Source organism: Channa argus, chromosome 3 (assembly GCF_033026475.1).
Source record: "Channa argus isolate prfri chromosome 3, Channa argus male v1.0, whole genome shotgun sequence".
Classification (NCBI taxonomy): Eukaryota; Metazoa; Chordata; class Actinopteri; order Anabantiformes; family Channidae; genus Channa; species Channa argus.
The window spans coordinates 18,642,501-18,670,398 of record NC_090199.1 but is presented as its reverse complement, the minus strand read 5'-3'; the positions used below and the strand labels follow the sequence as shown (position 1 = coordinate 18,670,398).

The following is a 27,898-nucleotide window of genomic DNA, read 5'->3' as shown; positions in this document are numbered from 1 at the left end:
GGATGAGAAAAACAAGATCATAGGGAAGAGAAGAAAATAAAAGAGAGGAAAAATTAGAAATATTTACACATAACTAAATAGCATTTATTTTGGTCGATGACACACCCACACTCAGCGCACATATGATCAGTAATCATAGTGAATCAACACAACAGCACAGATTAATGCTGTGCAGTAAAATGCATTAATGGAAATCCAGATAAAAACAGCAACTATCCACACAAACACAGGGACACACACCTTTCCACTTCATCACGAGTTACGATATCTCCTTTCTTCAGGGCTTTGATGGCATACATTGTACCGGTCTTCTTGTATTCTGACAACAATACCTGAAGATAGACGACATACTATATGAGCTTGAACATGGACAAAATGTGTAAGTAAAACTGGTGACTTGTAGATATGCAAGTTTATGTTATTTAATGATGAGTAGGAACCAATTCCTTTTACGACCTAGGATGCTACAATAAGGTCTGAATAAAACTTAAAACCTGCAATTTGAAATATTTTTTTTCATTTACATTTCAATAAGCCTTTTCAGAACATACATTTTAAAGGAAATTAATCAATGTATATGAAACAAGGACTATAGTATTTCAGATTTTAATGCTGCCATAGTCAGTACTCGGCTGCATTAGTACTTGAGAACTAATATATGCAGAAAGTAGGAAAATATGTTCAATTTCCACAAACACAGGTACATATTTCTTTTGTGCATGTATATGTTTTTTGCGTTATGACCGACCTGTTTGAAAAACCGTGTTCTATAGATTTTTTTTTTTTGGGGGGGGGGGGGGGGGAAACAACAAAAGACAAAACAACAACAATGAACAGACAAACAAACAAACAAATAAAAACTTGTGAAACTGCACCTTCCCAAAGTGTCCTCTGCCCAACACAGCGATTAGCCTGAAGTCCTGGAGTGAAAGAGGGCCTTTCTTCTGCTTACTGGAGACATTGACACATATATTTAGACTAGGTAAGAAGAATATACATAGACTATGTGAAACTAAATGGACAAGTGTACAAGGACTAATGTACCAATTAGATCCAAGAAATACATTAAAGACAAGGAGAAAATAGTTCTTTTATGTTACTGTATTTGTGTGTGTGCGTGCGTGTACCTGCCAACTGATGGGGTTCTGACAGGACACTCAGGGGTGAGGTCTGGGGGAGAGAAGGGCTCCAGGACTGGCAGTCGGTCCTGATAGGGGGCATGCAAGGAAAAAGACATATAGGAAAAGACACAGAGTGACATGCAGAGACAGAAGATGGAAGACTAGAGACAATTATATGACATCATTTGACCAACAGTAAGTATAATACAGTGGCATTCCATCCATTGTTACCAAGAATCCACAAATTGCCTGCTGTGTATAACGTATATATCTCAAACATGTCAACAGTATCTACAGTAATCAGTCAAGATATACTTTTAGCTAACAGAGAGCATCAAAATAAATTCATACAGTATATAAATCAAAATCATGTTTTCTTTCTACCATTTACTCTTATTGGTACCCATTAGAAAAATCATGTGTTATACACATTGAATGAACGGGGAAGATCCCCCTGTTGTGCTGTATTATTGCAAATTGTGCGGGGAATTAAAAAAAATATTCATTCACATTATAAAACAAATAAAGTTGGCTTTAAATACATTGAAAAAATGGCTTTGACTGAAATGAGGTGTCTAAATTTGAAAACTCATCTTGACTGTTCTCAAATGACTGCAGCACAGAATGCTTAACATTTCTGTATTTTCCTGCAAATAACAGAAAATCAGAACTGTTCAGAACTGTTATTTGTTTCTTTAACTATAGATGAAGTTCAAAAGTTATACTCCTTTAAATCACACAATAAACAGATCTACTTCACTTGTTTAAAATATATTTTTCACCCAGCCCTGTCTCACCGGAGTGTGTATGTCATTGTCTCTCTTGTAATCGACTCTAACTGGAGAGTCACTGTCCAGACTCAACTTCTCCACTGAGATCTCCCTGAGAAAGACACATCCAAAGAGACCAAAACAGGGGAGCCAACAGAAAAATGAACAAAAGACAAAACAGAAAACAGAAGGGGTGTTAAACACAGGGCAGAGAAAGCATCATATGCTTTATTTTTTGCCTTGAAACACAAGGAAAAAGGTTCAAGGAGTGCTGCTGTGGAGGACAGCAAATCTAAATGACAGCTATCAAACTTTACAGTTATGCTGAGTGTTTCTCAGTAGCGGGGTGTGTGCATCCACGTGACCTACACGGTTTGTACTCATTGTGTGTCTCACCCAGAGTTTAGTGTTAGGTTGTGTGCATTTGGACTGTAGGTTCCTGAGTTGTTGACGGTAGGAATGGCATTTCGAAGAAGCCTCACCCACGTCCCAATATCCACATTCATTTGACGAGCACGGAGGAATGCCTTTCCTGGAAAGACAAGCATGGTGAAATGTTTTATGACATAAAAATGTTCTAATACTTTATTATTTAAGAATTATCTTTATTCATAATAAATGATTAATACATGACAAAATGATTATCATGCTGCAATAATCTTGTGTGTTTATGTATGTGTGTGATGAAGAAAATGAAAATTAAGAAAAAAAAAAAATATATATATTTTTTTTCTTCTTCATTGTTTTTCATGCACAACTGTCCTTTTTAGTTAATATCCTTTTTGAACCATATTCATAAGAGGATTATTCATCATCTGTGTGATCCTAACAAATCAGCTACATCTCATCTGTGTCTTTGATACATCACAGGAAAGTCTATCATTTTTGTACTGAGAAGCAGGTGTTCCCAGTGGCAGTCTTTTTTTTTTTTTTTTTTGCTTTACAAATAACTCAAAATACTTATTTTAATTATATATTTTTGTAGATATTTTGTATCAGAAGTTCAAGGAGGATTTAAAACACTTGGATTTTAGCCTTGTGACATCAATGGCGTTATGTTAATTTCACAGCAGCCTAGCAGTTCATCTTCCTGGGCAAATTAAATGGCTCATGTCAATGACACACCTGTAGATATTATTCATTGGCCTATGATCTGTATCCTCATTTTTGTTTGTGATTTATCACATTACAATGTGTATATGAAATATATAACCTGATTACTCGTGTGACTCAGAGATGCAGAAAAAAGGCAGGGTATACAAGAGTCAGCCCCCTCCACAGTCTGTAGTCTCAACATTTACAATGATCACCCCTGTCTGGAATATAACCTAAATGAAATGATAAATTACACACCTTTCATCACTGGAAATATTTTGCCTGGCCCTTCTCACGAGTATCAAACAACTGACCTTTCAAGGATTTGGCTAAAATGTTTTTTCATTAGATACAATTCTGGTCTATATCTGTTTTTACTTGAGTGCGTTAATAGATGCTTTATCACTATGAAGACACATTAATCACCACTAGATGGCACTGTACTCTTAACTGAAATACAGTAAAAGTGTTACAGCTGTGGGCTTCCCTTGTGGCCATTTTCTTTTTCTTATTTACATAAAGTCTGAACACAACTTGCTCACGTTTAAAAACAAAACAAAACAAAAAAAATGTTCTAGTTGAGCTTATGTTTTTGTGTTGTCTTCTTTTTCTTCCTCACCTTGCTGCTTAGAAAAGATCTTCTTCTGCCTTTGAAGACGAGGAGCTCTCTCAATAACGGGGTTGAAAAAGGTCACCTGGAAAAATCAAAAAATGGAAACTGAAAATCCACGGTCTAATTTCAGACATTATTTGAACCTTTCAATCAAAGTTGTGTTGTTAAGCCGGGTGTCTGTGGCAGTTTTTGTATGTGCCCTCATATGAATATCTTTGCCGGTGCTATAAATACACACAAAGACGGGTGTCACATATGCATGGACAATGAGGCCACCTTTCCATGTAGTGTGTGTGTGTTTGTATGTGTGTGTGTACTTCAGCAAGCAGCAGGCCCTGAGGCTCCAGCTCCAGCTGAACTCTGTGTTTCTGGTTGTCCAGGAACTCCTCCAGTTTCAGGTATTTCAGAGCACACAACGAACGGTAGTCCTTCCAGTAAACTGCAATTTCCATCTCCCTCGACTGTAAGACACACAAATACACCCAGAGGTTGGCTTTATGCTATGCACTTATGTGCAGATTTGTTAGTGTTTGTGTGCATATGTGTTTGTGTACTGACCCTTTCCAGCTCTACTGTAAAGGTCTGATCCCAGGCCTGTTCTCCCACAGTCCTCCAAGCTGTCTGGCCCACCACGGCGTTTTCCAATTTCAATACAGCACTAACCTCAGCTGCAAACATACACAGAAATGTTTTTTCTGCCAAAGGAGATATACCTATACAGGGCTTGGCACTTTGACCGGTGTAAAAGCTATTGTACACTTGTTACAAAACATAAAACAGAGGGTTTTATGTAGGGGTAAGACTGATTATCCAGACTAATTAGTCAACTTAGCAAAATTTGCGTGTGTTGTACATCACGAAGGTGACAGTGCGTAATACACTATTTGTAATAATATTCTTCTAACAGACACACACTTACATGAGAGCTCATCTGTCTTACTCGGTGTCTTCCCGCTTACAGAGCCACTTCGTCCATACAGTCCCTTGCTGCCTCTCATAAAAGACCTGGTATCTCCGGGGCTGTAGGAGGGCAGCATGACAGGTGTCCCTTTATTGCGACCTGGGACCATCTCCAACAAGCCCACACAGCCTAGCAGCTGCACCTGAAGGGTGCCTGAAGACAATTAAAGTACAAACCACGACAGACAAAATATATCTGTTTGTGAATTCAGAATGTAAAATCTGAGCTGTGGACACAAAGAAAATCTCCACTTTTAAACAGGCATAGGCAAAACCAAATGCTGAATATTTCTTTGCTTTGTAATCAACAGCTGGAACTGATTTAGAAAACAAGCCAACATGCATCAATTAATTTGAACTTTAAGTCATTTTCTTTCAGATGATTTCATCAGCATGACAGAGCTCATCACACAACCTTCAAGAAGAAGTAGGATCCCTACAGTCAGTAACTAGAGTTTCCACAGCTCCAGTCTGTCAGTACTTTGCATTACTCTGCATCCATTGTATACCAACAACTTCAGCAACTTGTGGTTTGAGCTTTGGTTTTGTTTTTATGTAACCTACCAGTGAGAGGTGAGGGCTTGCTGAGCGTGCTGTACTGGTTGTGAAGGTAGGGAGCACCGTGTCGTGAGCTGAAGGCAGGTGATGAGGCCAGGACAAGCTCCTCCTTGATGACGCTTGCTTTGGGATGGTCCTCTGGCAGCTCTGCCAGACGCTGGTCCAAAGAATCCCTCAGTAGGTCCAGCCGTTGAGATGCCTCGCTCAGACGAGACTGTGCCTTAATAGCATGGACACAAAACAGCTTTATAACACATTTAAGTGGGCAAAACCATTACTAACAGCAAATACAACCCATTCTGCAATTAAACACTACTTTGATAGCTGATTTTTAGACTCACTTTTGTTTGTAGCAATTTTTTACTTGGAGCACCACATTTCAACATTGAAAGTTTAGGTGTGTGTGTGAGTAATGAGTTTTCATTTCAAAACACTGCAAACTTAAAAGTGAGGTTAAAAACACCTAGTACTGATAAATACCTTCATCATTAGCACAGATATTTTTATTTTGAGTTGGGTAGCAACACGTATAGTAAAATGTTAATCAAACGGCGAAGGTGCTGAAGTTGTAGCTGCTCTCTGACACATTTGACTTAAAAGAAAATAATTTACATAAAAAAAAAACATAAAAAGAAATATTAACACTTGGGAGGTTATGATGCTCAATGAACCAAAGCGTACACAAAAAGTCCCAGGCAGAGTGTAACTTTGTAGTCAAACTAGACATATAAATAGTTCTGTAGTTAAAATCCGTCCATCACAAGGTACAAATACTTCCAGAATAGCAAATGGACATCGAATGTGTCACAGCAATGTCAACATACCAAAAGTTAACATGTGTATTTGTCAGTATGACATAAATAATCAACTGACAGACAGAGCCGCTGTCTCATGAGCCTGGAGGTGTATTCGCTTAAGTGTGTGAAAGGAAACTTTACAGAATGTTTTTGTATGAGCGTTTGTCTGGTCTAACCTCAGAAAGAGCTTTCTTGTCCTGGACCTTGTTGGCCCCCAGGAGTCTGAGCACATTTTTGGCCCCCTCAGCAACTGCATGTTCAACCCTGTAATGATGCCTCAGCTCTTCAATCCGCAGCTCCACACCGTAGAGGTCCTGGTTACCTGCAGTGGAGGGACAGACAAAAAGAGTTACTGTGGAGTAAAAAAATAGAAAATGTGACACAATGTGATCACATAAGATGCTATTTAAAATCACACCTGCACCTTTTATTCAGGTATATTGTATAGTTTGCAATTTGGTTGGGGTTAAAGTTAAAGTTTGCTTTTAGCCACAGTGTATTATAGAAAACTCCCCTGGGCATTCTAAGTTAGGTTAATGCCTTAATGCATGACATGCATTACACAAGAGTCAGACAAATAAAACATTAACAAGGTCTTAAGGGAAGTAAGCAGTTTTAACGTTAGCTACAACCTCTGCCTTTATATGGCTTTCGCTTCCTATCTCCCCCCTTAAAACCAAAGAGGGAAACAAATAAAATCTCCAATTTTATTTTTGTAAACCTGATTACTATCTCAGGTTAGCTTGCTTGTTTGTCAGACTTATATCACTGCCATTATAACAAAAGGCTTTAACAAATAATGTACTGCTATATGATTTATGAGGAGACACATCAAGTAAGTAAGAAATATTGTAAATAACTTCATAATAGCAACACAAAGGGTTAAAATTAAACAAAAGCTTATTGTTTGATATTGTTTTTCTAGTGTTACTCTACACTACTGACTAATGGCCACTTGAGAATGAAACTGCTTTTGATAGAAATGATGACAATTACTTATTTCACCACTTAAATTAAAAGTCTGGATGGCATTGTGTGCATAGATTAAAGCAGGAAATTAGGTGTGACTCTAATAGCAAAAGGGGAAAAAAGCATTCTCATAAACCCTCCTATTAGAGATACAGACAAGGGATCAGCCTCACAGTAACACTCCTATCCATGAAACAAATACAGCTAAGTGGTTTTCTAAATGACACAGCAAAAGCCAACACAAACGAGCACAACGATATGGTGAGAGATGGCATGATATAAGAAAAATGACAATTGAAAAAACAGCATTTAAGAAACCTAAATTTGACTTTAAATGGCTGGACAATGAGGAGAAATGACATGTAGGAGAAATTAAAAATGATGTTTATGACTTATGAGCAGCTCAGAATTGCTGTATGAGACAGCAGGAGAAAGAAAAGAAAAGAGGCTGTAGAGATGGATGTGGATGCTTTTATCTCCTAATAAGGTGTTCTGCCTGGAGCCCAGACCCTGCTAGATGACCCCTTCACTGGGTGTGTTGTCTGGAGAGTGTCTATGTACACTGTACACACAACACTGTGTGTGCACGTGCATGTGATAACCAAAAAGGATTCAGAGACCATGTGGGGCACCTGAACAAGAGTTGAAGCTAATAAAAGAATTATGTTGAGGTTACAGACAAACTACCCACACAGAAAGGAAAGCGTAGAAAGGCATTTGATTACATACCCTGCACTTTAACTTTCTGAGCATTAAAAGTATTTAAGGTGCATTATGCTACAGGAGGTTAAAGTAGATTTGAACCTTTGGGCTAAAGCAGAGAGAAGAACATTTACATTTATTCATTCAACAGATGCTTTTATCCAAAGTGACTTACAATAATGAGCGGACACCAAAGGCACAGCATGGCCAACCCTGCTGTTCATAGACAACTGAACAGCCCCTAACAAGTACACGACAGTGTTCTGATAAGCTCACTTTTTCCTTCACATCCCCAGATTGCCCTCAGACCCAGGAGACATCACTTGAGCCCATGTAGTGACACAGCTCCCTCTGGAGCAGCAATGCTTTACACACAGTTATCAAATAGTGTAGGCAGTAATACTCAGCAAGACCTGCATTAGAAGTTTACTGTGTAAAAATGATTTATTTAAGTCATAGCTGCTTAGTCTGGACTTTAACATCTATAACACTTTTTTATAATGTTAGAGCCGGGAAAGGAACTTCAGATCATTAAACATCCTGCAGGTTTTCCACATGGAGGAGACACAGGAGGATACAATATGGCCTTAAAAGGGCCTTAGACTATGCTTCCAAATGGCAGATACGTTTTTGCCTTAAAAGACACCCATTTTCTGAACAACCATTAACTCCCTGAGAAGAAAGGAATATATGGCTCTAAAGGGAGTAACCCTTTAGAGCCATATACAACCCCCCCACCCCCACCCCTTACTCCGTCAGTGTTTTCCCAGCAGAGAGGTCATAATAGACCAGAGCGCTCACTGCTCTACAGAAACATATTCACCTGGCACGAAAAGGCATCGCTTGCCTCAACATACCATGCTATGTCTGAAATAACAGGTAGTCATAGTTTTTATGTGTCTAAATATATGATCAGGGGAACATTTTAATAGTATGTTTGACTGTATAGAATATTCACATTTCCACATATGGTAACAATCTTCCCAGACAGTGTTTTTGCACAATAAAATGGTGCGTGTGTGCGCGTGAAAGAAACACTTCATCTACCAGTGTTTTTGTTGGAAGGATGGATTTTGTTTCGTGTACATCTGTGTGCGATTTTATTTTATTTATTTTTGACAATGTACCAGGTGGGCATTTACACAGCTTTGTGTGAGTCACACACACACTATCACACCTGTGTCTTTAGATCTGTGTGAGGACACACATTCTAGTCTTTACACTAAGAAAGCCTTTGGAAGTTGACCAGAATGTCTTCACAACGATGGCAATGAAATAAAAACTTTAATAAAGAACAAAAATCACATTCACACAGACACTGTCCACTGTGCTCTTCATCATCTTCCCTATAACAGTGAGCTGGCTCTTTATTGATCGGCTTTTGGTAAACATGTCTGCTGTCCAGAGCTGCTGCTCAGGACAAAAAACATTTGACATGCAAAGAAAAATAAAGTAAGACTACAGATCACACAAGAAGACTGGGACAAAAAGACCTACAGGAAAAGAGCACCCTGTCAGTGTCAGATGACCACTCAGAAACCACAAAGTATAGCAGCCTGAGATTAAAATATCTGATGTGACGACAACATCTGAAATGTAGTCAGCTCGCTCTTCTCCTCTCTAAAAATATTCTGACCACAAATAATTATTTTGTAAATACTCAAATTTCCTCCATTTTGCAGTGTTAATGTGTAGTATAGAATACCATTTAAATGTTATTGTCAAGTTCAACAGCCAGCATGTATGGTTACACATGTACATGCTTGAAAGCTGCTTTGTTGAGAGAAGTAACAGACAAGTGTTCCACAGGCTTCAGACACCAACTCTGTAAATGCAACATCCCCAGTTAGAGTCTGGCTGGGAACCTGTGTAACAAATCATCAACCATCTTTAACCTAAAATTGTCATTTCAACCCCTCTGTCTACTAACATACGCAAAACATTTACTAATAAGAACACCACAATAATTAATGGCCTAAAAATCATTCTAGTCAAACCTGTCTTGTTCATATTCATTTAGACAAAGGTTCAGACTTACCCTGTGTGTCGTCATTGTGCTCATTGGCCTGCACGGCTTTGCGAATTTGCATGCGGATTATGTCAATTTTTGTTTTACTGTCCTGCAGCATCTGCTGAGCCGTCTGGAGCATCTTTTTATCCTTTTTAATAAAAAGAACAAAACAAATATGATAAGAGAGGAAACCACAATTTTAAATCAATATGCCTCCATTGATTTGGTATGTATAGAAGTAGAGGTATGGGAGTAAAGTGATGTGGATAAAACAGCAGAAATAAGGGGGAAGGGGATATATTTCAGACATAAGGTCTATTACATGAGAGATATCTGAGGAAGCAGACTGCAATGCTGTGGATCATGAAGCCACAAAAACTGTCAGCAGAAGGTTTTAATCTCTGTGTCGTGTAACCTACAAAATGTCATGTCTGTGTTCGGGTTTATAGATCTGTGTGTTGATGTCCTGTACCTTGGTAGATCCATTGGCATATATGGGAATCATGTTCTCCACTCCCTGTTTGACTTTAAGCTCTATGTTGAGCTGCCTCTCCAGGGCAGCAATGCGTTCCTTGTGGGCTGACATTCGACTCTCTGTCCCTGGAGACTGAGGACACTCATCTGTGGAAGGAAGGAAAAGGTTGGAGATGATATAAAAAGGAAAAAGTTGAGGATTCACATGTTGTGTTCAACAATGAAATGCTCTGTAGGGAATTTCATGTAATAGTGTTCAATTCTTGAGTTTCTACTGCAGCCCATATGGGGCTGATATCCAGGAATATGGCCAGTTATCTGATGACTGATTAGAAACTTATCACAGCATTTACCAGCTCGATACTCACACCAACCAAGTAAATCTTTGGCTTTGGAGTAAAGATAATACAGTACACACAAAAACACAACAGTTTACATTATATACCCAGTGGTTACACAAAAGAATGTGTTATTGACAACTGCCTTTTAAATAGCAACTTGGTTTGATCAAAGTTTGCAAAAGCCAAAGCAAATCTTTTCTCGCACTAACTCTTCTGCTTAAGTCTCTGTCACAGATACACATGAATCTGACTGACTTGCCCATTTTATCAAATATAGATATATTAATGACATCTAGTGGGTTTAATACCTGGCAAGTTAAGAAACAATTAAACAAATAAACAAAAACATGCCCGATTTGACCACATACATACCTTTATTCTCCTCCCCTCCCTTCACTACAATGTGAGCATCCAATTCCTGGAGTTGAGCATGCAGGTTTTCCAGCCTGCGGTTAGAGGAGCGCAACTGACTGTCCACCTGTAGACAAATGCACAGTATGACCCCTGTTTTATTTTTTCTTAGGGAGAAACAACACCGCAACTACATTTCTGGGTGAAAATCAGTGACATATGTAGCTGTACTTAATGAATTTCTACAATGTGTTGACAAGAACAAGGAAAGGACAAAGAACGAGGAACTAGAGAGCAGAAGTCTTTTAAGCAGTTCTTCGGGACTATAACTACATACATATATATCTATCCATCCATCCATCCATCCATCCATCCATCCATCTATATATATATATATACATATACATCTTCTTATCTTGATGTTGGTTTTGTGTCTTAAATAAGATTCAGTCAAAATACAATTCTGTAAGCAGACACAGGCAACTGTCTAACTACATAAAAACTGATTAAAAATGCCATATTTCTGTGTTCATTTAAACTGTAGCTCAGTTGGTAAGGCGTCAACGGACCACAGAGTCAGTGGTTCGATCCCTGGCTATATGTCGAAGTGGTCCTGGGCAAGAAACTGAGCCCCCAACAGCCCTTTCCCCATCTCCAGCTGCACACTGCTGGTCCAAGCTCAGTAGAAATTGGGGAGGGTTGAGTCAGGAAGAGCATCTGGCATAAAAACTGTGCTAAATCAACATGCGGACTCACGGGATAAGCCGAAAGGAGAAAAATTAATAAATAAATAATTTACCCTAACTCAGCAAGTGTAATTTCTCCTGCCTTGCCTTTGAATAATTCAGAAGAGTTTTAATATTCATTCTTAAAACATTCCAACTAACGTTTTCCATCTATGAAAATATCCCAGAGTAATGATTAAGGCACACTTGTTTGATGCTTAATGAGCTGGTATTCTATTTTAAACCTGAACATTTCTCACTGAGGCAGTGCAGTACATTTCTCACTGAGGCAGTGCAGTGCAGTCAAGGCAACATTTGTCAGCCACTGTAAGTTGTGAACACATTTAAAGTAATTGTCATAAAATTTTAGAAATGTGCAGCTGCAAAGTAAATTTCACTCATAGGAAAATATCAACTTTGGCTATTGCTAAAAGCAGAAATACACCTTTGGATCATATTTCCATATTTATGTGAAAAATCTTCAAAGGACAATGAAAACTAGAAAAAGAAGACAATGACAAGCCTGAAGTGGATAAAGAGGCTTTAACGGAAATGGATATTGAAGCTACTGTGGTGATCATCTTCCTTTGTTTACCTTTTTTGTCCTGAACATGTCCTTGTCTGCCAGGTTTGGATGTGTATGCTATCAAATATTCCTTAATATCCAACAGCTTTCCGTCAGCAAGGAATTTAACCTTGCAACAGTTGGAATAGTGCTGGTGTTCATTTGTAGCAACAAAAAGTCGCTGATGTTGCTGCTGAAACTCTATGATTTAAATGTGCATTGTGTGATGATGATGTTGGGCACTGTGGGAATGCCCTGCCTCATAATGTGGAAATTTGTGCTCAGTGAGATAATTGTGAGCAAATTAAGGCTGAAACATGGGTCATCACTTCTGAAACAAATAGTAGATTCCTTCAGGAAGCTCAAATTTTCACTAGGGACAAACAGGATAAGAACTCATACCGGCGACTGATTCACTGGCCACTTTTCCAGACAGCAGCCATTACAATGGTTTCCTGCAGTGACACAGTGTGGTGTGTATGACTTTCCAACTGTAAGTCAGAGTGTTCCCATGATATTATTATTTAATCTTTGCCTGTTTGTTTAATGATGTTTTGTGTCTCAGGGTTAATCTCATTTGTGTGCTTGGTGTAGTGAAAATAAATTTAGAATTTAATTTAGATTGGGTTTTCCCAGCAATCTGCTATTAGCCTGTTTTAAAGCGCAATTTAAAAAAAATTAAGAGACTTGGCTGTTGTGAAAAGACAGGAACAAACAAGTTTGTGTGTACAGAATGCAACAGAAAAAGTATCAGTTACTGACCTGCTGAGCGTTTCTCTTGTCAGTCGTTGCCCTGCGCAGGTTCTCAGCTCCTTCCTTGATCTTAAGCTCCTTGCGGATCTCTCTGCGAATCCTTTCCCGCTGTTCGTCCAGAAGCTGCTGAACACTAGAGTCTGAGAAATCTGTGTTCTGGTCCAGACCAAGCTGCTCCAAAACTGAAAGCCCACCTGGGTCACTCTGTCCGGGTGATAAGAGAAGGACAGAGGCAGGTTAAAACTACAAATAGGGGACGCAGGAAAGTTATGAAATTATCTTATGAACAGAGGGAAAAAAAGTCTTTGTCATGGTAACACAAGGGTGAATTTCCAACACAGCACTACACTTCAAAGATAAAAAGAACAGGAAGGGATGCTAAGAGAGATCAGATGGTAATAAGGGAAAACGTCAAAGTTCAGTAAAAATGAAAATGTTAGAAAAAGGAAGCAGGATAATGGGAACATGCAGGAGGAGCAGAAGTAAAGAATGACAAAAATGTTGTTTACAATACTTCAAAACGAATCTGCAACCTCAAACTGTTTTAATAAAAAAAGGTTTACTGAATATTTACTGAAGCGCCATTTTAGCAGATGCTGCCTGCTATTGTACGTGGGCTAAAACTGAGACTAAAGACAAATATAAAAGTGGAATACAAATCTGTCCCATTTCTTTCCGTTTTTTAGCATGATCCAGTCTCTCTAAATGCTACAGTACCTGTTTTAACATGATAAACACATTTTCTAGACTTTACAATCAGAGCCCAACTTTTCTAGCAAAGCTACGACTTGCTACAAAGTGATATCTGGAGATACAACAAACTAGAAGACACACAATCATGAGTGTTAATCATTAGAAATGAGCTCCACTATTACAGGAAGACACTAAATTAAACAAGCCAACAACACTTAACCTCAGAGCTGTCTTCATCATCCTCGTCACCATGCCAACACATAGTTCACTCAAGATACGCTGACCCACAACAGACGAAAACAAATCCTAAGTTCGCTCCTGATCTCAGCCAAACAGTTAATGCCACACCAAGAGCAGAATGGCTCGTGGAGAAAATAATAAAAAGAGATAAAGAGAGAGAGAGGTAGAGTTAAGTGAGCGAGGAGGGGGAACGCCTTTAAAAAGAGGATATCCGTCCCAACACCAAACTTCTCAGGCCTTTCCTGTTTCCTCTGTGATTTTGCTGCTGTCAGTGGAGAGCAAGAGTCTGAATAAAGGACAGACTATATACATTAAGAGCACATCCTTCCTTTTGAAGGTTTTGCAAATTATTCTGTGATTTGAGGCAGAAAGTGTGGTTGATGTCAAGTCTTCTGCAGCTTCTTGAGATCCCTGATTAATCAGATCTGGCTAAAAGTGAAGTTGTAACAGATTCCCCCCCCCCCCCCCCCCTTTACTTGGGTAGGTGATACAATCTAAAGGGTGGAAACATAAGAAGGATGTGTTTTCTAAGTATTTGATCCAAGCCAAACTGTAAGGCTGGGACACATATCTGCTGCCTACTCTACTTTTTATTTCCTCTGGGATCCACATCCACAATTACCAGTTACTGAGACAGCCACATCTGAAAAAACCTCTATATGAGCGCCAGTATACGGAGACTGTTGGGCAGTGTGGCTTCCAGCATTGGACCCCTATTTTATCTCATATGTATTGCATGTCACAACTTGGCTATGTGGGAGTAATACATCTTTAGGTATGTGATGATTTTACTTATTGTGTCAACACTGCACTTGGTTTCAAATCTGCTATAAATGCAGAAGAGGAAATAGTTTTAACATGGCACCAACATATTGTCACTCTGTAAGGTCATATGTTGAATTTGTTAGCAAATACTTGCATATATAACAACATAATTGTTCATCTGGAGTTGGGTTTCCGGGCATGTCGCAAACCGAAATGTATTCACTGTCTTTTGGCTTTTTGTTTGTTAAAAGTTCCTCTAAGTTGTTACTTATTTCTGTCTGCAATTTGGAGAGCAGGAGGGGTGCCATGGGTTTATAAGAGCTTTTTCACTGCAAACAGCTAAACAGTGACAGAACAGCTACAATAAATGGACAAAGAAAATCCATAGGTTCATAACTAAATAATAATATGACACAAATCACTTGATAAAATAGACAAAGTATTTGTTCTTATGACTGTTACCTTTTGTCGAGAACAGCTAAAACTTTGGAACAATGTACAACTTACAAAAGTGAGAGAGAAACTGACATATTGAAATCAGAAACATTGTTGCTAGTGCTGTGGGCCCACTAGAAGAAAAGATGATGCAACTAGAATCCAGGCAGCTGAGAGGGTGTCATTGAGCTAAAGATGTTAGCTGGCAGCTTGCCTGATGCCAGACCAACAGAGGGAGAAGATCACTAGAGACAAGCAAAGAAAGGAAGATAGTGACCGTGAAACAGCGAAATGCAGCTTTTATTAGAGGTGGAGCTAGACTTCACTAGATAACACCAAACTTTTATCTCTGTGGAGAAAGTAGTTTATTGCAGAGGCAATTAGACCTCTATAGACCAATACCAAGACCAACATATAAACAATGTCACCTTTACAGATTGGTCACTCATTTAACTTTAGAGCAGTGAGAAATTATTTCAGGTTGGTAGAAATTATTATTATTTTCTTATCATTGCAAAAGAAGGAGCGCAAATGGAGTGGGCTAATTATGGCTATAATTTAGTTGGTTGCACGCCTTAAACAAGGCACTGACTCATGTCTCTTTACTGCAGATCTGTGTAAACTTGATAACAACTAATGACGGGTGAGTTTTACTTCCTGTCATCTGAAAACACAGGAAAGACAGAACCAACCAGAGGCTCTGTGAAAGGTGAGCAGACTCACATACACTAATGGATATTAAAACACATTCATTATGAATAACCTATAACAATGACTTATGTGTTTAATTTAGTGTGTCCATAGATTTTTTTATTCTAAAATAATCCATAAACAAACATCTATTTTAAAATTAGTAATAAAAATTACCTTAATAGGTCATAAACTTCATTTAATAATCTATAAGTGTGTGGCACTATGCTCACTCTTGGATAATTCTTAAAGACAAGTTTCATAGTTTGAGGCAGCAGCTCCAACCACCATCTCCACCTCCCCGTGTAAAGTTTGCACCTACATCTACCAACGTCAAACATAAATGTTTGCTTACAACATCAGTCAAAACAGAAGCAACTGCTCTTACCAAAATAAGAACAAAGTGTGTTAAAACTTCTCTGGAATGTGGATTTTCTGCAGAATTTAACAACAGATCTAAGATTTTTACTTTAAGCAGATAAGCAAACAAATGAAATCTCTGTGGTAGTATTTTTATACTTTTAGAACAGTATTTGCCTTTAAACATTAGGTTCAGTGGTTTGTGACTTTGCAATTTTTTGTAAATTGTAATTTTTATTTACAGACATCTAGAGGTTGGTCTAGATGTAATGATGTAATTGTAATTCTTGGTTCCCTAGATGAAAACCTATAGGTTGCATTCAAATGAACCAGACCTTGCTGTGGTATTGGTATACACTCAAATTGACTGATATGCTGTCACTGTGCACAGTAGTAGACTAGCATAATCTGTAAGCTTAATTGCATTTGAGTTGAAATTTGTTTCATCAAATTAAGTTTCAACTTAACTTGATAAAAAAAAGAAGGGGTGCTTAATGCTCGGGTATGTTCTGTGTTTTTTGGCTACAAAAAATGAGTAACCTGAACGCAGTTTAATAATTTATTTTTTTTTTTTAAAGTTTAACCCTTCTTTAAGATTCATTAAAAAAAAAAAAAAAAAAAAAATCTGTCAGTACAGTCATTGCCATCAGTCCTGACAAACTCTGAAGGCCATGGGTTTATAGCTACAAGTATTTCTCAAGTGATTCATTAAACAAGTGCTCCATTTCCACTGTTGTAAAACAATGTAAACAAAAAAGAAAACAAACAATCTCTGCTCCAAATGCCAATTGATGTTAACAGATTGGATTCAAACACACGTGTTTGGTACAGAGCAGCATCATCAGAAGAGATGTCAGAACCCAGTCATGCAAAGAACTGAAACTGACATTTTTCAGAGACTGATATGTTTTTAAGCAGCTGGGCTTTTTAGGTAAAGAGAGAAAGCTGATATACTTCACTCTTTAGTTGTTGACCCAGTAACACTCCAAAGATGGCCAGCTAACTGGCATAAATGACTCATCTTACGCAGCTTGTTAGTGAACTAGCCCAGGGAGAAACATTCAGCAGCGGTGTTGAGGGAAGTAATGACAGTTCAATTCAATACATAGCGACGCCAAGCGAGACTAATTTGATCAGACTGTGTGTGAAGCATGGAGGACCCTAGGGCTGGAGCGAGGAGGACAAGAAAGAACATGGGTTATGTGCACTGTGTACGTGTGTGTGTGTATGTGTGTTTCCTCTACTGTGAAGATAATGCCTGGAGTTTTCCTACCGAGCAGTGATGACGCTCAGTACAGAGTTTGTGTCCACATGGAGGTCATGGAAAGGCGTGGTCGTGCAAGCGTGCATGACATAGACAAAAATAGGAGGAGAGATACTCACTTTAAATGACAAACACACACACATACACAAACCATCTCACTTTCCAGTGAAACGTGAGGGCATGTCTTTCAGGGAGTGAGCACACTGAGCTAAGCCCTTTGCTCACTGAGGCCTGTGTTAGTGTAAAGGGTGTGATCTCGTAGGGCTCCACTACACTCATTCCAAAATCCACTGTTGGAAACATTCAAAGGCTATTGAATTTAATGCTATGTGAAAATGCCATTGTATCTGTGACGAGACACTGAGACACGGGACAGATGAGATCTGGCTGTGCACAAAGCCACGGGTAATAACAGAATGGGAAGAAAAAAGAAAAGGGAAGAAGAAACCTGTTCTGTCAGATTTTTTTCTGTACGGCAACAAAAGAGAATTATGGTTCTTCTTACATCCGGCTGTGGTAAGGCAGTTGTTCGAGGACCACAGGGTCAGTGGTTCGATACCTGGTCCTGGCTATATGTCAAAGTTGTTCTGGGCAAGACACTGAAACCCCAATAACCCTTTCCCATCCCCAGCTGTGCAGTGCCGGTCCAAGCCTGGTAAAAATTGGTGAGGGTTGCATCAGGAAGGGCATCCAGCTTAAAACAAAATGTGCCAAATCAACATGCGGACATTGATCCAGAGTGGCGACCCTGAACTCACGGGATATGCCAAAAGGACAAAAAAAATTAATGAATAAAAAATAAAAAATGAAAATGAATGTAATTTGTGTTACTTCTGATGATGAAAGAACATTTGTATTAGCTGCATGTGCCTTATTATTATGTCAAGTCCACTCTTTGACCCTTCCTCTTACAATTGGAATCCTCTCTTTTTGACATTTCAGAATAAGAGTTTGCAAACTTATGCACCCAACTGTATTTATTGGAACTACAGACATAATTTTAAGTTTGAAAACTTGTCACAGTGGTTCTTTTTGTTTAAAAACCTAAATATTTACTTGGTAATACTATACTACAAATCCTATTTTTTAAAGCAAGTATCTAAATATAACTAAATTTAATGGGAAAACACCTGCTCTACAGAAGTGATTGTTTAAACGACCATTACAGCTAAAGCAAAGCCCATCAAAATCGGATTCTTTCTTTACTGACCCGTGTTTGTTTTGTCCATCCCAAAACTGCTGGTGTTGTAGAGCTGCTCTCCTTCAGAGCCGGGCTCTACAATGCACCAAAGTGTGTGAACCAAAACTTCTTAGGGACAATTAAATGAGTGGTTTAAATACTCTGGTTGGGCACTGCACTAAAGCCAGATGCTATTTATTATGAGGGCAGTGTACTTCACATTCTGTACTGTTAGTACTGTGATGACCGTTGCGAACAGCAGGATGTTATTTTAATTTGCACAGAGTACAGTGTACAGCGCAACAGAAGCAGAAGCTTGTTAAAGTTTCTTTAATAGTTTTACAATACCTTGCAAATCATTTCCTGCAGACATCTTTCATTGCCACATAGGCCACTTTGTATTATTCTACTGAAAAGACAAAGCTACAAGGAAATACCATTTCCTATTCTCGTCAAAATGACTGCCTGGCAGAGAGGCAGGGACAGGGAAAAAGGCCAAATACAGTAAGTGGACAGTGTGTGATGTCCAGAAATAGAGAATGGGCAAGGAGGAAGATAAAAACCAAACCAAACATTGCTTGTTTCCTTCAAAATAAAAGGTTTGTTTAATATAAACATTTATGTTTTGGAAAAATAATTGAAAAGTCATCACACTTATTAATTTAGTACGTGTTTGTTGGTAGTAGTACAACAATACTCATGCAAATTAACAATAGGGAAGTTCAGCATATGCAAGGGAGAAAAATACACATTGGGAAGAGTAAAAGACACGCTAATGTAAAAAAGCTAGAAGTGTTTAATGAGGGGCTGAGAGAGAGAAAGTTAGATGAGCCAAACAAAGAAAAAGCACCATCGGGACAGGAAGAGAGGGAGGAGAGAGACAGTTAAGGCACCGCTCAGAGGGTCAGAGGGTTGAAGGAGACAGAACAGACAAATAAGCAGAGAGATCGAAGGAGATGGAAACAGGGCAGAGAACAGAAATGAATCAGCAACCACGACACAATGTACAACTGTGCCAGCTTAGTGTTGATCAAAGTAGCTTGTGAACAAGAAAGAAAAGTAGTTACTGACTGAGTCCTTTATCTGTTCGGCTTTAAACATGATTATTCCGCCTTTCTGTCATCTCTTTTCAGCGGAGCATGCATGTAACTAATGCTGTGTGACACTGTATTAGAGCTGCAGCTCATGATAATTTTCACTACTGGTTAATCTCCTGACTTTTCTTATAAATAATCATCCTCAACAACTCCCCAGAGAGCAACATAATGTATTCAAAAGCATTTTTCAGTCAGCAACCAAGCTAAAACCTATATGATGACCATGCAAATTACCGAACTAAATATTCTCTGTTCTTCCAGCAGAAAACACTGAAGCAGAACTTGTCATTTTTTACAGTATAATGTAATCAAAATTGGCTCAAACTGAGGGCCATTGTTCTGACCACCTACAGGCCACTTAGCTCTGTGAATCTGTCTGTTGGGTAGCTGTGCAGGGGATCCTATTCTTTGAAGCTGCCCCCAGTTTTTTTAGTGACAGTACAAACACAATTCATCTTAGAAACAATCCATGAATCCCTACAACAAACAAAAATGAACAAATACACATCATTTTGTGTCAAACAATCTTTCTTCATCAGTCCCAAAAGTCTAAAACCTCCAAATATTCTATTTACTATAAGACTAAAGAAAGGAGTGGATTCTCACTGCTAAAAAGGTGAGCAGTGTGTTGTTGTAGCTGCAATCGGTGTCTCGTTTCTCTCCGTTTTAGCAATCTACAACTTTGACTACATTTTCACCCTGTCTTATCAACCTGTAAATTGTGGCAGAACAGATAGAGACACACTGCTACATATATTGCAACAGTATTATGATGGGAAGAGGGAAAAAAAATTTACTCCTCCTTTTTCCAACAGGCATCATTTGATGGATAAAAGGCCTAAGAGTAGAAAAGAGAGGCTCGGTTGCAAATCTTTTTCTTTATCTCTTTCCCTCCCTCTCTTGACATGTTGTAAAGCTTCTGTTTTGTTATGCAAATATTAGCTGGAGTCTGAGTCCTCACATAGATTACATACACATAGCTGCTACTCACAGAAGTACGCAACATCATGTGCGAAACACTGACAATGAAAATACACATCCAACTTTCTCAATACTAATATAAAAGGTTTAATATATATTAAAAGTTTAGAATCTGCTGCCTGTGGGACTTCCTGTTATCTGGCACATCCAATATGACTGCAATTAATCAATCCTACCACGGGAACTGTGCAGTTTGTTCCAAAGCACGTCATTGGCTTCATATTAGCGCTGGGTTAATGATTATTTTAAATCAAGTGCAGACCACAAAAAGAGACCAGACAAACATTTATACTATTGTTCTTCCATTATCTAGAATTCATCTGGACCTTATAGGGGATTTCTGTATGACTCACCTAAATAACATTCAAATTATGGTGGGGAAACGCAATGGCTTCCATTAAAACAATGTCTTTTGGATGGTCTTAGGTGGTGGATCCTAGTCCACCACTTTACCTCACTGAAACTAGAGTTATTTTGAGGATCTAAAACTGGAAAATCGCAATGGCAGTTTCTAAATTAACATACCAAAAAGGTGCAGTTTTTACAAAACAACAGCCCTAACACTAAAAAAAGCAACATGTAAACATGAATTGGTTAAGGGAGAAGGACAAAGGAAGAAACAGCTCCTCTACTCGTCTGTTCTCCAGCAAATAAACATAAAAACTGACATTGATACCAGCTCTATTAATCTTACTCCTCAGCATGGAAGGCCACCTGTCTATCACTATTTGTCCCATATGTGCTTAGTCCAAGCCCTGCTCCGCTGAGTCAGTGAAGATGCTTTACAGCCGTCAGTCATCCTCACACTAGTACCTACTGCACATGCAGTGTAAGGACATTATAAAAACAGTGATGCCTTAGATGAGTGGAGATAACACATAAGTGTCTTGTCAGAAATGGTTTTGAAATGAATTCAGGTGGAAATGTAAAACAACATACACATGCTCGCACACACACACACATACACACACACACACACAAAATAGAAGAAATGGATTTACAATATAGCTGTGTTTCTTAATAGCCCTTGTCGAAGCAGATAGAAGGCACAGCACAAAAACAGAAAAGCAGTCAGTTTAATTCAAACGGTCCACAAATATTAAGCTTGATTACTGATTCTGATCACACTAAGTGAGGGTACTGGTGGAAAATATTTTATTTGAACAGGCTGAGTGTAGGGGGTCACGCATGACTGTTATTATTTAGGTAAAATTATCTAAAGGGCCTGCACACCCACACAGTACTGATAAAAAGTCTAATAGCCAAAATCTGTTAAAATTGACTGTGTGGGCTTAGCCTAGGTGGGAGAGCTTTTAAATCATAACTTTGTCCTGACATTACAAAGGGTATGCAATGTAAGTGGAAACAAAGCACATTTAATTATATACCTATGTACTAAATCAATCACTGTCTATACTAGACATAGTTTGGAATTTTTGCACCAAATTTGCACAGTAACCACACAGACGGACAAAAACAACCCCACAATTTAAAGACAAGCACTCCTAAGCTATGAGGTGTATTTGACTTATGATTTCACATAATTTTTACCCGATTCAGAGAAACATCTCTTAAAACATAACATGATTTTCATGATTTTTTTAATACAGCAGAAATACACTGTCTTACATCACCTTAAAAACACTTTTAAAAAAGTGTATATATACACACACACACATACACACAATGTAATAAATACATACTGTAGTGTTTCCAGCCCCTCAGCCCTCATATTGTAATGACTGCTACAGGCCAACCTTGCACAGATAAAGAGAGTCATAAGATGCCTTATGTATGTGTTCGTGTCTATCTAACTATTGGAGTACAGTTAAATCCATCAATTAGAAATTTAAGAACTTGACACAGGCGTAAATCTACTTTCTCCGGGCCAGCTCCACAAACCTTGTGACCGTGCAAGAAGGAAACTAGTGAGCACCTATGATTCCTTGGAAGGCTTTAGCAGCTGTGATCAGTCAGTACATTGGACTTTACATACAGCTGTTGCCTGCTTTCTTGTGTGCTTCATGTTGTAAGAAACCTTGTCCAAACAATTCTGTGTGTGTTTGTGTCCTAGTCATTTAAAGAAAACATCTGGAGGCATTCCTAAAATACTCAAGTGGTGACAACAGCCCACTTTGGCAAAAAAGAATGGGAGGAGGAAGGGATAGGTGTAGGGAGGCAGTAAAGGAATACAGCCAAGGGGCTATCACTTGTTTCACTGCACTGTGGAAAAATCTCCACCTAATCCATCTCTACTTACTTGTAATATATTAAATTCCACATGGATGAGACTGAATATATTTAAACCATTCATTTCCAGAGATTTATCAATTGGAACTAGACTTGACTAGAATATCACTGGCTCCACAAACTGTAACTGCTAGATATGAGACAAGATGTGCTGAGAGGAGAGCAAACCATGAAAAGTGATAATGTGTCTGAGTGGATTATTTTCTGTAGTGAACAGTTTACAGTTTAGATATGACTATTGTAAAACTGTCTCAGTCCTGCAATAAATCCTCCCATCATTAAAATGATGGACAAAGGTGTTGTTTCTACTGTATGGTTATTATAAAAAAACAAACATGAACACCACTCAGTACAACAGCAGTGAGGATACAGTTGAATCAACATCTCTCCAGTTTGAACAAAAGCTAAACTTGATCCTCTTCACAAAGGGAAGTTTTGTTACTGTTGTTTCAGACAGCGTAAGTTCAAAGCTGCTGGTTTTAATTATCTTAATAACAGCCTTTAGCAGAACAACTGGCTCTGTATAGAGGACACAAATGCTGTTTTATAATTATTTACTAGGCGTGACCGTTTTCCTCGCCCTGCAGTCCTGGTCTGACTCAGTGTTGATGAGGAAATTAAGTAAATAAACATTCCTTTTTATATAATCCATTGACCTACAGTAAGGTTACAAGTAAGTTATTTTCAGTATGAATTATTTCGTTGATTTGGATTGTTATTTCAATATGCAATAGTTGAAGACAAAAATTACAAATTCCTTAATGTGTTCAGATAGTTTTAATTGTCCAAACAGCAACCCCAAAACATTAAGTATAATAGTGAAAAGCAGCATCCCTCACATTAAAAAATAGCCAATGACTGCAATGTATTCTTTGGTAATTTTTCAGTTGAAAAATATTTACATGACTTACAGCATCCAAACATGCACCACTTTAATTAATTAACAAATTAATGCTACAAACTAAAATATCGTACATCTTGATTTTTTAAAATTATACATAAAAGATACTGCAAAATGATCACATTAGAATACCGTTAAATACTAAACTCAATGCTTTTTTCTTTACACACACACACTGTGCTCCCACTGCCAATACCAAAGCATTCTTTTCCAAGGGATTTCTTTTCGTGTGTTTCAAGCCACACAGGTCCCCCTCGCTAACATTCCTGTCCTTTTTCCTTTTCTTTAGTGGGTGGGATGAGACTGCAGGGAAGAGGAGAAAGGATACATGCCATGTTTCCCTATGAGACAGAAAAAGGCCAAAAAAGCCACTGAGCGGAGACAGACGGAAGGAGGCAGACAGTCAGAAAGAAAGAGACAGAAGGACTGGAGGGGGTCCAGCCAAAAAGTGATAAAGAAGCAGGTGGGAGAATGGTCGATCCACCATGCCAGAGGTCACTGTTAGATTAAAGAGCATGTGAGAGCACACTAGGAGACCAGACTCGCTGCCAAATGCATAGATTTCAGACACATGAGGGAATTGAGAAGGATGAAGTGAGAGTTTATGCTCAGAGAAGAAATCACTGAGAGCACAAAACTAGCATGGCATGTACATTAAAGCAACTTGTTAAACAGTTTCCAATTTAGAAGGTGCTTGAGTGTTCTTTTACTGTACCCAAACATGTTTTTGACCATCTCCAAATTCATTTCAATTAAATCACATTCCTAAAATGTGTTCTGCAATTCATTATCAAATTCACAACATTGCCTTTTTCAAAAGCACACTTCTGACCTATTCTTCATGGTATTTTGCATCTCTAACACAAAGGCCATTCACTATACATGTGTTGGAGAGCAGGAGTGAGTGTGTAAGCAAGCTAGGGAAAAAAGATGGGGAACTGAAATCAAATTTGATTTTTTATTTAAGTCAGACAGGCAGAGTAACTTACAGCTACAATTATAAGACTTTAACAGTTATGTTCACTATTATCATCATCATCATCATCATCAACATCTTCCAATTCTTAAAATCATTTGGTTTATAAAATGTCATTAGTAAAAACCCAAAGCGACATGTCTTGTACTTAAACCAAAGGATTTTCAAATTTCCATGACAAAAAAAGTGTCCAAACTTAAGAAAGTGAAACCAGCAAAATGCTAAACAGGTAAATGTGTTTTGGAGCATATTTGTACTAAAAAAAATTGAAATACTAGAACTTAGTAAAACTAATCTAATACACATTACAATTGCTTTTCACATGTCCAGATAAAGTACAATTATGCATATTATTGACGTGCATTTGGAGACTATCTGCCTTTCACTTCAAGTGTGTAGACTTTGAAGTGCTGGGCTAAAGCAGTGGGTTTAGCTGATGAGATTAATGCTCTAAGCCATCTGATAGCCAGACACACATGGTCTAACACCCCTTCCTAACAAACATGGAGTGAGCAAATAAGCGTGAAGCAGAATGGTGTGACTGAGGCTGTCCTGATACACATCTTTAGAGCAGTTCTTGTGGAGAGGGTGATGTTTCTTAGGAAGTTGCATGATGCCTGCATAATTTTCCTACAGTTGACCAAATGATCTGTATGCAATTACACATTGAGAATTTTCAACCCACAAAGACCTCCCAGTTTTACAAACATGCACCCCTACTACTCCAGATAATCCACAAACAATGAGCAAATCACTCTAAGGTTAGTTCTTTAATAAAAAGTAGCTCTAATAAAAAGTATTTGGCGGGAGAGTATTTTATGAAATGTGAAAAATAAATAATCACAGACCACAACCTACTTTAACTCAGCAAATGACTAGTTTTACCTACTACCACATATTTACCCAATAGAAGAAAATTACAGATTTTTCCAATGTGATAAGTTTCTAAAATAGTTCTTTGTTAGCACTGAGCCATGACTAACAGCTGACTCTAGGTCATGCCTGCAAGTTACAGTAATAGTGTGTGAGCCAGAAACTGGCTATAAGTACACATTTGTGCTTAGAGAGCACTCAGGAGAGATGTGCAAGAGAGAAGCATGTGATGAGATTCTAGCAGTATATACACTGTTAAAACACCCTTAGGGAGTCACAGCCTTGTGTGTGTGTGTGTGTGTGTGTGTGTGTGTGTGTGTGTGTGTGTGTGTGTGTGTGTGTGTGTGTGTGTGTGTGTGTGTGACACAGCTTTAACAGTTATGACAGTTTGGCTCAGGTGTGTCAGCAGAGACCCGTGCAGCAGGTCTCTGTGTGTACAAGCTTCCACAGCCTGCAGAAACACCTTCAGTTTGCCAACAGTGATTATATGATTGCAGATGGAGGGACATCACATACTATGTCTTTCAATTATGTAGGGAAGTTGTTTGGCACAATACACTTCTGCAATGAACCAGACAGTTAAGTTACAGTGACTAAATAAAATGATAAAATACAAAAATTACATTGGTATAAAACACTTAATTAGAACTGGGAAATAAATAGATACTAGGTAAAAGTTAAAAGCCTGGTAACTGGCTAGAGAAAAAAAATACTTATGAATATTTTTTTGGTCAAACTGGGTCAAAAAAGGGGTTTTTGGGTACAACAAATGAGCAGCTGTTTTAATTTGAATATTTACCTGTTACATCATTTTGTAACAGGTAAGGCTCTTTATAAATGCCATGTTTAATATTGTTAAAAGCACTAAGCTTTGCGTAGGCTTACACAGGGCTACAGGCAAAAACTCTGAAATAAAAGATAGAAGTACATGTATATGGATGACAGCAACACATTCCTTATGAAGGCAGATAAAAATCTGAATTCTCAGTAAAATGGGTGTGCTTGCTGATAAATGACAGAGGCTGTCCATCAGGGTTGAAAGTAGAAGAGCTAATTTGGGGAGGTTTGAAGTGTTTAAGGATAATGGAAAGGTCTAAATGTAAGCAACAGTTTCATCAACCGAGAAGGCAAAAAGCATTTCAATCTTCTGTAATTTCTAATTTTACAGCAGACACTTAGTTAATTGTCCTCTGAGACTCCACTCTCATTAAAGCTTCCCAAAAAATGGTACCATATGAACACTGTTGGGAGCAAAACATGCTGTCCCTTGTCACATATAAAATTTCCTACACAAGCATTAAATTCTTCATTGCTCAGGTTTGTGTGCTACGTGTGTATAAATCATTACAAAAACTATGACCTCATCCAGTTTACAGTTGTCTCTATGACAGCCCTGCCTCCAGGTAACCCACCAGAAAAAACCTGTCTCCTACTTCCCCTATGCTGTCTGTTTATCCAACACTCCCTCTGCATTCAGGCTTGCCAATATTCGGGAGCAGAATGAAAGCCGAATGTCATGCTGACAGAGAATTAAATAAAGTGGCAGAGATCCACTCTGTTGAAGCTGTGGAGGTTGAAAATTCTACCTTCTACCAACTTGCCTTCTATGGCTTTAGGTTTGGGTGTATATGTACATTAATGCTTTTAAACTTCCCTCTGACTTCCTTATATTAAAATCTTCCTGTACTTCTAGCAGAGAACATCCTCCAGATGACATCACCTGAAGGAGATTTTCGATTAGTAGGAGTTCAGATGATGTTATCTGAAGGAGCCCTGCAAAAGCAGGCTGACCATAATTACAAACTCCATAGTGTGAGCAACAAGATGACATACTCAGAAGTGAAGCTTCTTCCAAGTGATGTTATTTGGAGGCATTTTTAAGCTAGAAGTAGAAATATATTTCAATGTAGGGAAGTCAGAGGGAAGTTTAACGGCATTCATTTACATGTAGTACATAAGCTAGACCCAAAAGCAGCCAATTCCATATCAGTGAAGGGATTCTTTAAGGTGCAGAGGTAAAGCACAGCGGAAAATTCCCAACTCAGAAGTTTGTGTTCTTACTGTGGCTTCATATTGTTCATTTATTTACTCTGCAGGCTGAATGGAGTCCACATCAGGAAACCAGAACAGAGCACTGCCTCTGCCTGGAAAAGTCTGCAAACAAGACTCGCATCTGACAAGATGTTAACTTTGAAGGATTATTCCACAGAAACAAAGAACCAGCACTGTTTTTATTGGCATTTTAAACTTAGCTTAATCTCTTTATACGTCTTGTGAGCTGGAGTCTTATAACAGCAGGGTGCAAGATGCTACATGGCAGGGCATACATGGAATGGCACAACACAAGTGGCTGGCATAGTGTACAGAAGAAACATCTGTGCCAATTGC

The 27,898-nt window shown here is 38.4% G+C and overlaps 1 protein-coding gene across 3 annotated transcripts in view; it reads right to left on the bottom strand.

The window, feature by feature from the left end:
• pkn1a (protein kinase N1a) overlaps window positions 1–27,898 on the bottom strand; it is a 46,873-nt gene that overhangs the window by 4,683 nt on the left and 14,292 nt on the right. The window contains exons 1-16 of one of the 3 annotated variants that reach the window (XM_067497506.1): window positions 13,719–13,873; window positions 12,815–13,009; window positions 10,784–10,889; window positions 10,069–10,217; window positions 9,624–9,744; window positions 6,091–6,236; window positions 5,124–5,337; window positions 4,519–4,713; window positions 4,158–4,267; window positions 3,917–4,060; window positions 3,606–3,681; window positions 2,288–2,423; window positions 1,919–2,003; window positions 1,128–1,282; window positions 876–951; window positions 241–332 (exon numbers count right to left, since the gene is read on the bottom strand). In XM_067497506.1, the coding sequence (XP_067353607.1) occupies window positions 241–332; window positions 876–951; window positions 1,128–1,282; window positions 1,919–2,003; window positions 2,288–2,423; window positions 3,606–3,681; window positions 3,917–4,060; window positions 4,158–4,267; window positions 4,519–4,713; window positions 5,124–5,337; window positions 6,091–6,236; window positions 9,624–9,744; window positions 10,069–10,217; window positions 10,784–10,889; window positions 12,815–13,009; window positions 13,719–13,760 (2,042 nt within the window). In that variant the 5' untranslated portion in view covers window positions 13,761–13,873. Of the gene's footprint in view, window positions 1–240; window positions 333–875; window positions 952–1,127; window positions 1,283–1,918; window positions 2,004–2,287; window positions 2,424–3,605; window positions 3,682–3,916; window positions 4,061–4,157; window positions 4,268–4,518; window positions 4,714–5,123; window positions 5,338–6,090; window positions 6,237–9,623; window positions 9,745–10,068; window positions 10,218–10,783; window positions 10,890–12,814; window positions 13,010–13,718; window positions 13,874–27,898 lie in introns of those variants that run through there. The other 2 variants (XM_067497508.1, XM_067497507.1) reach the window with 2 other exon arrangements.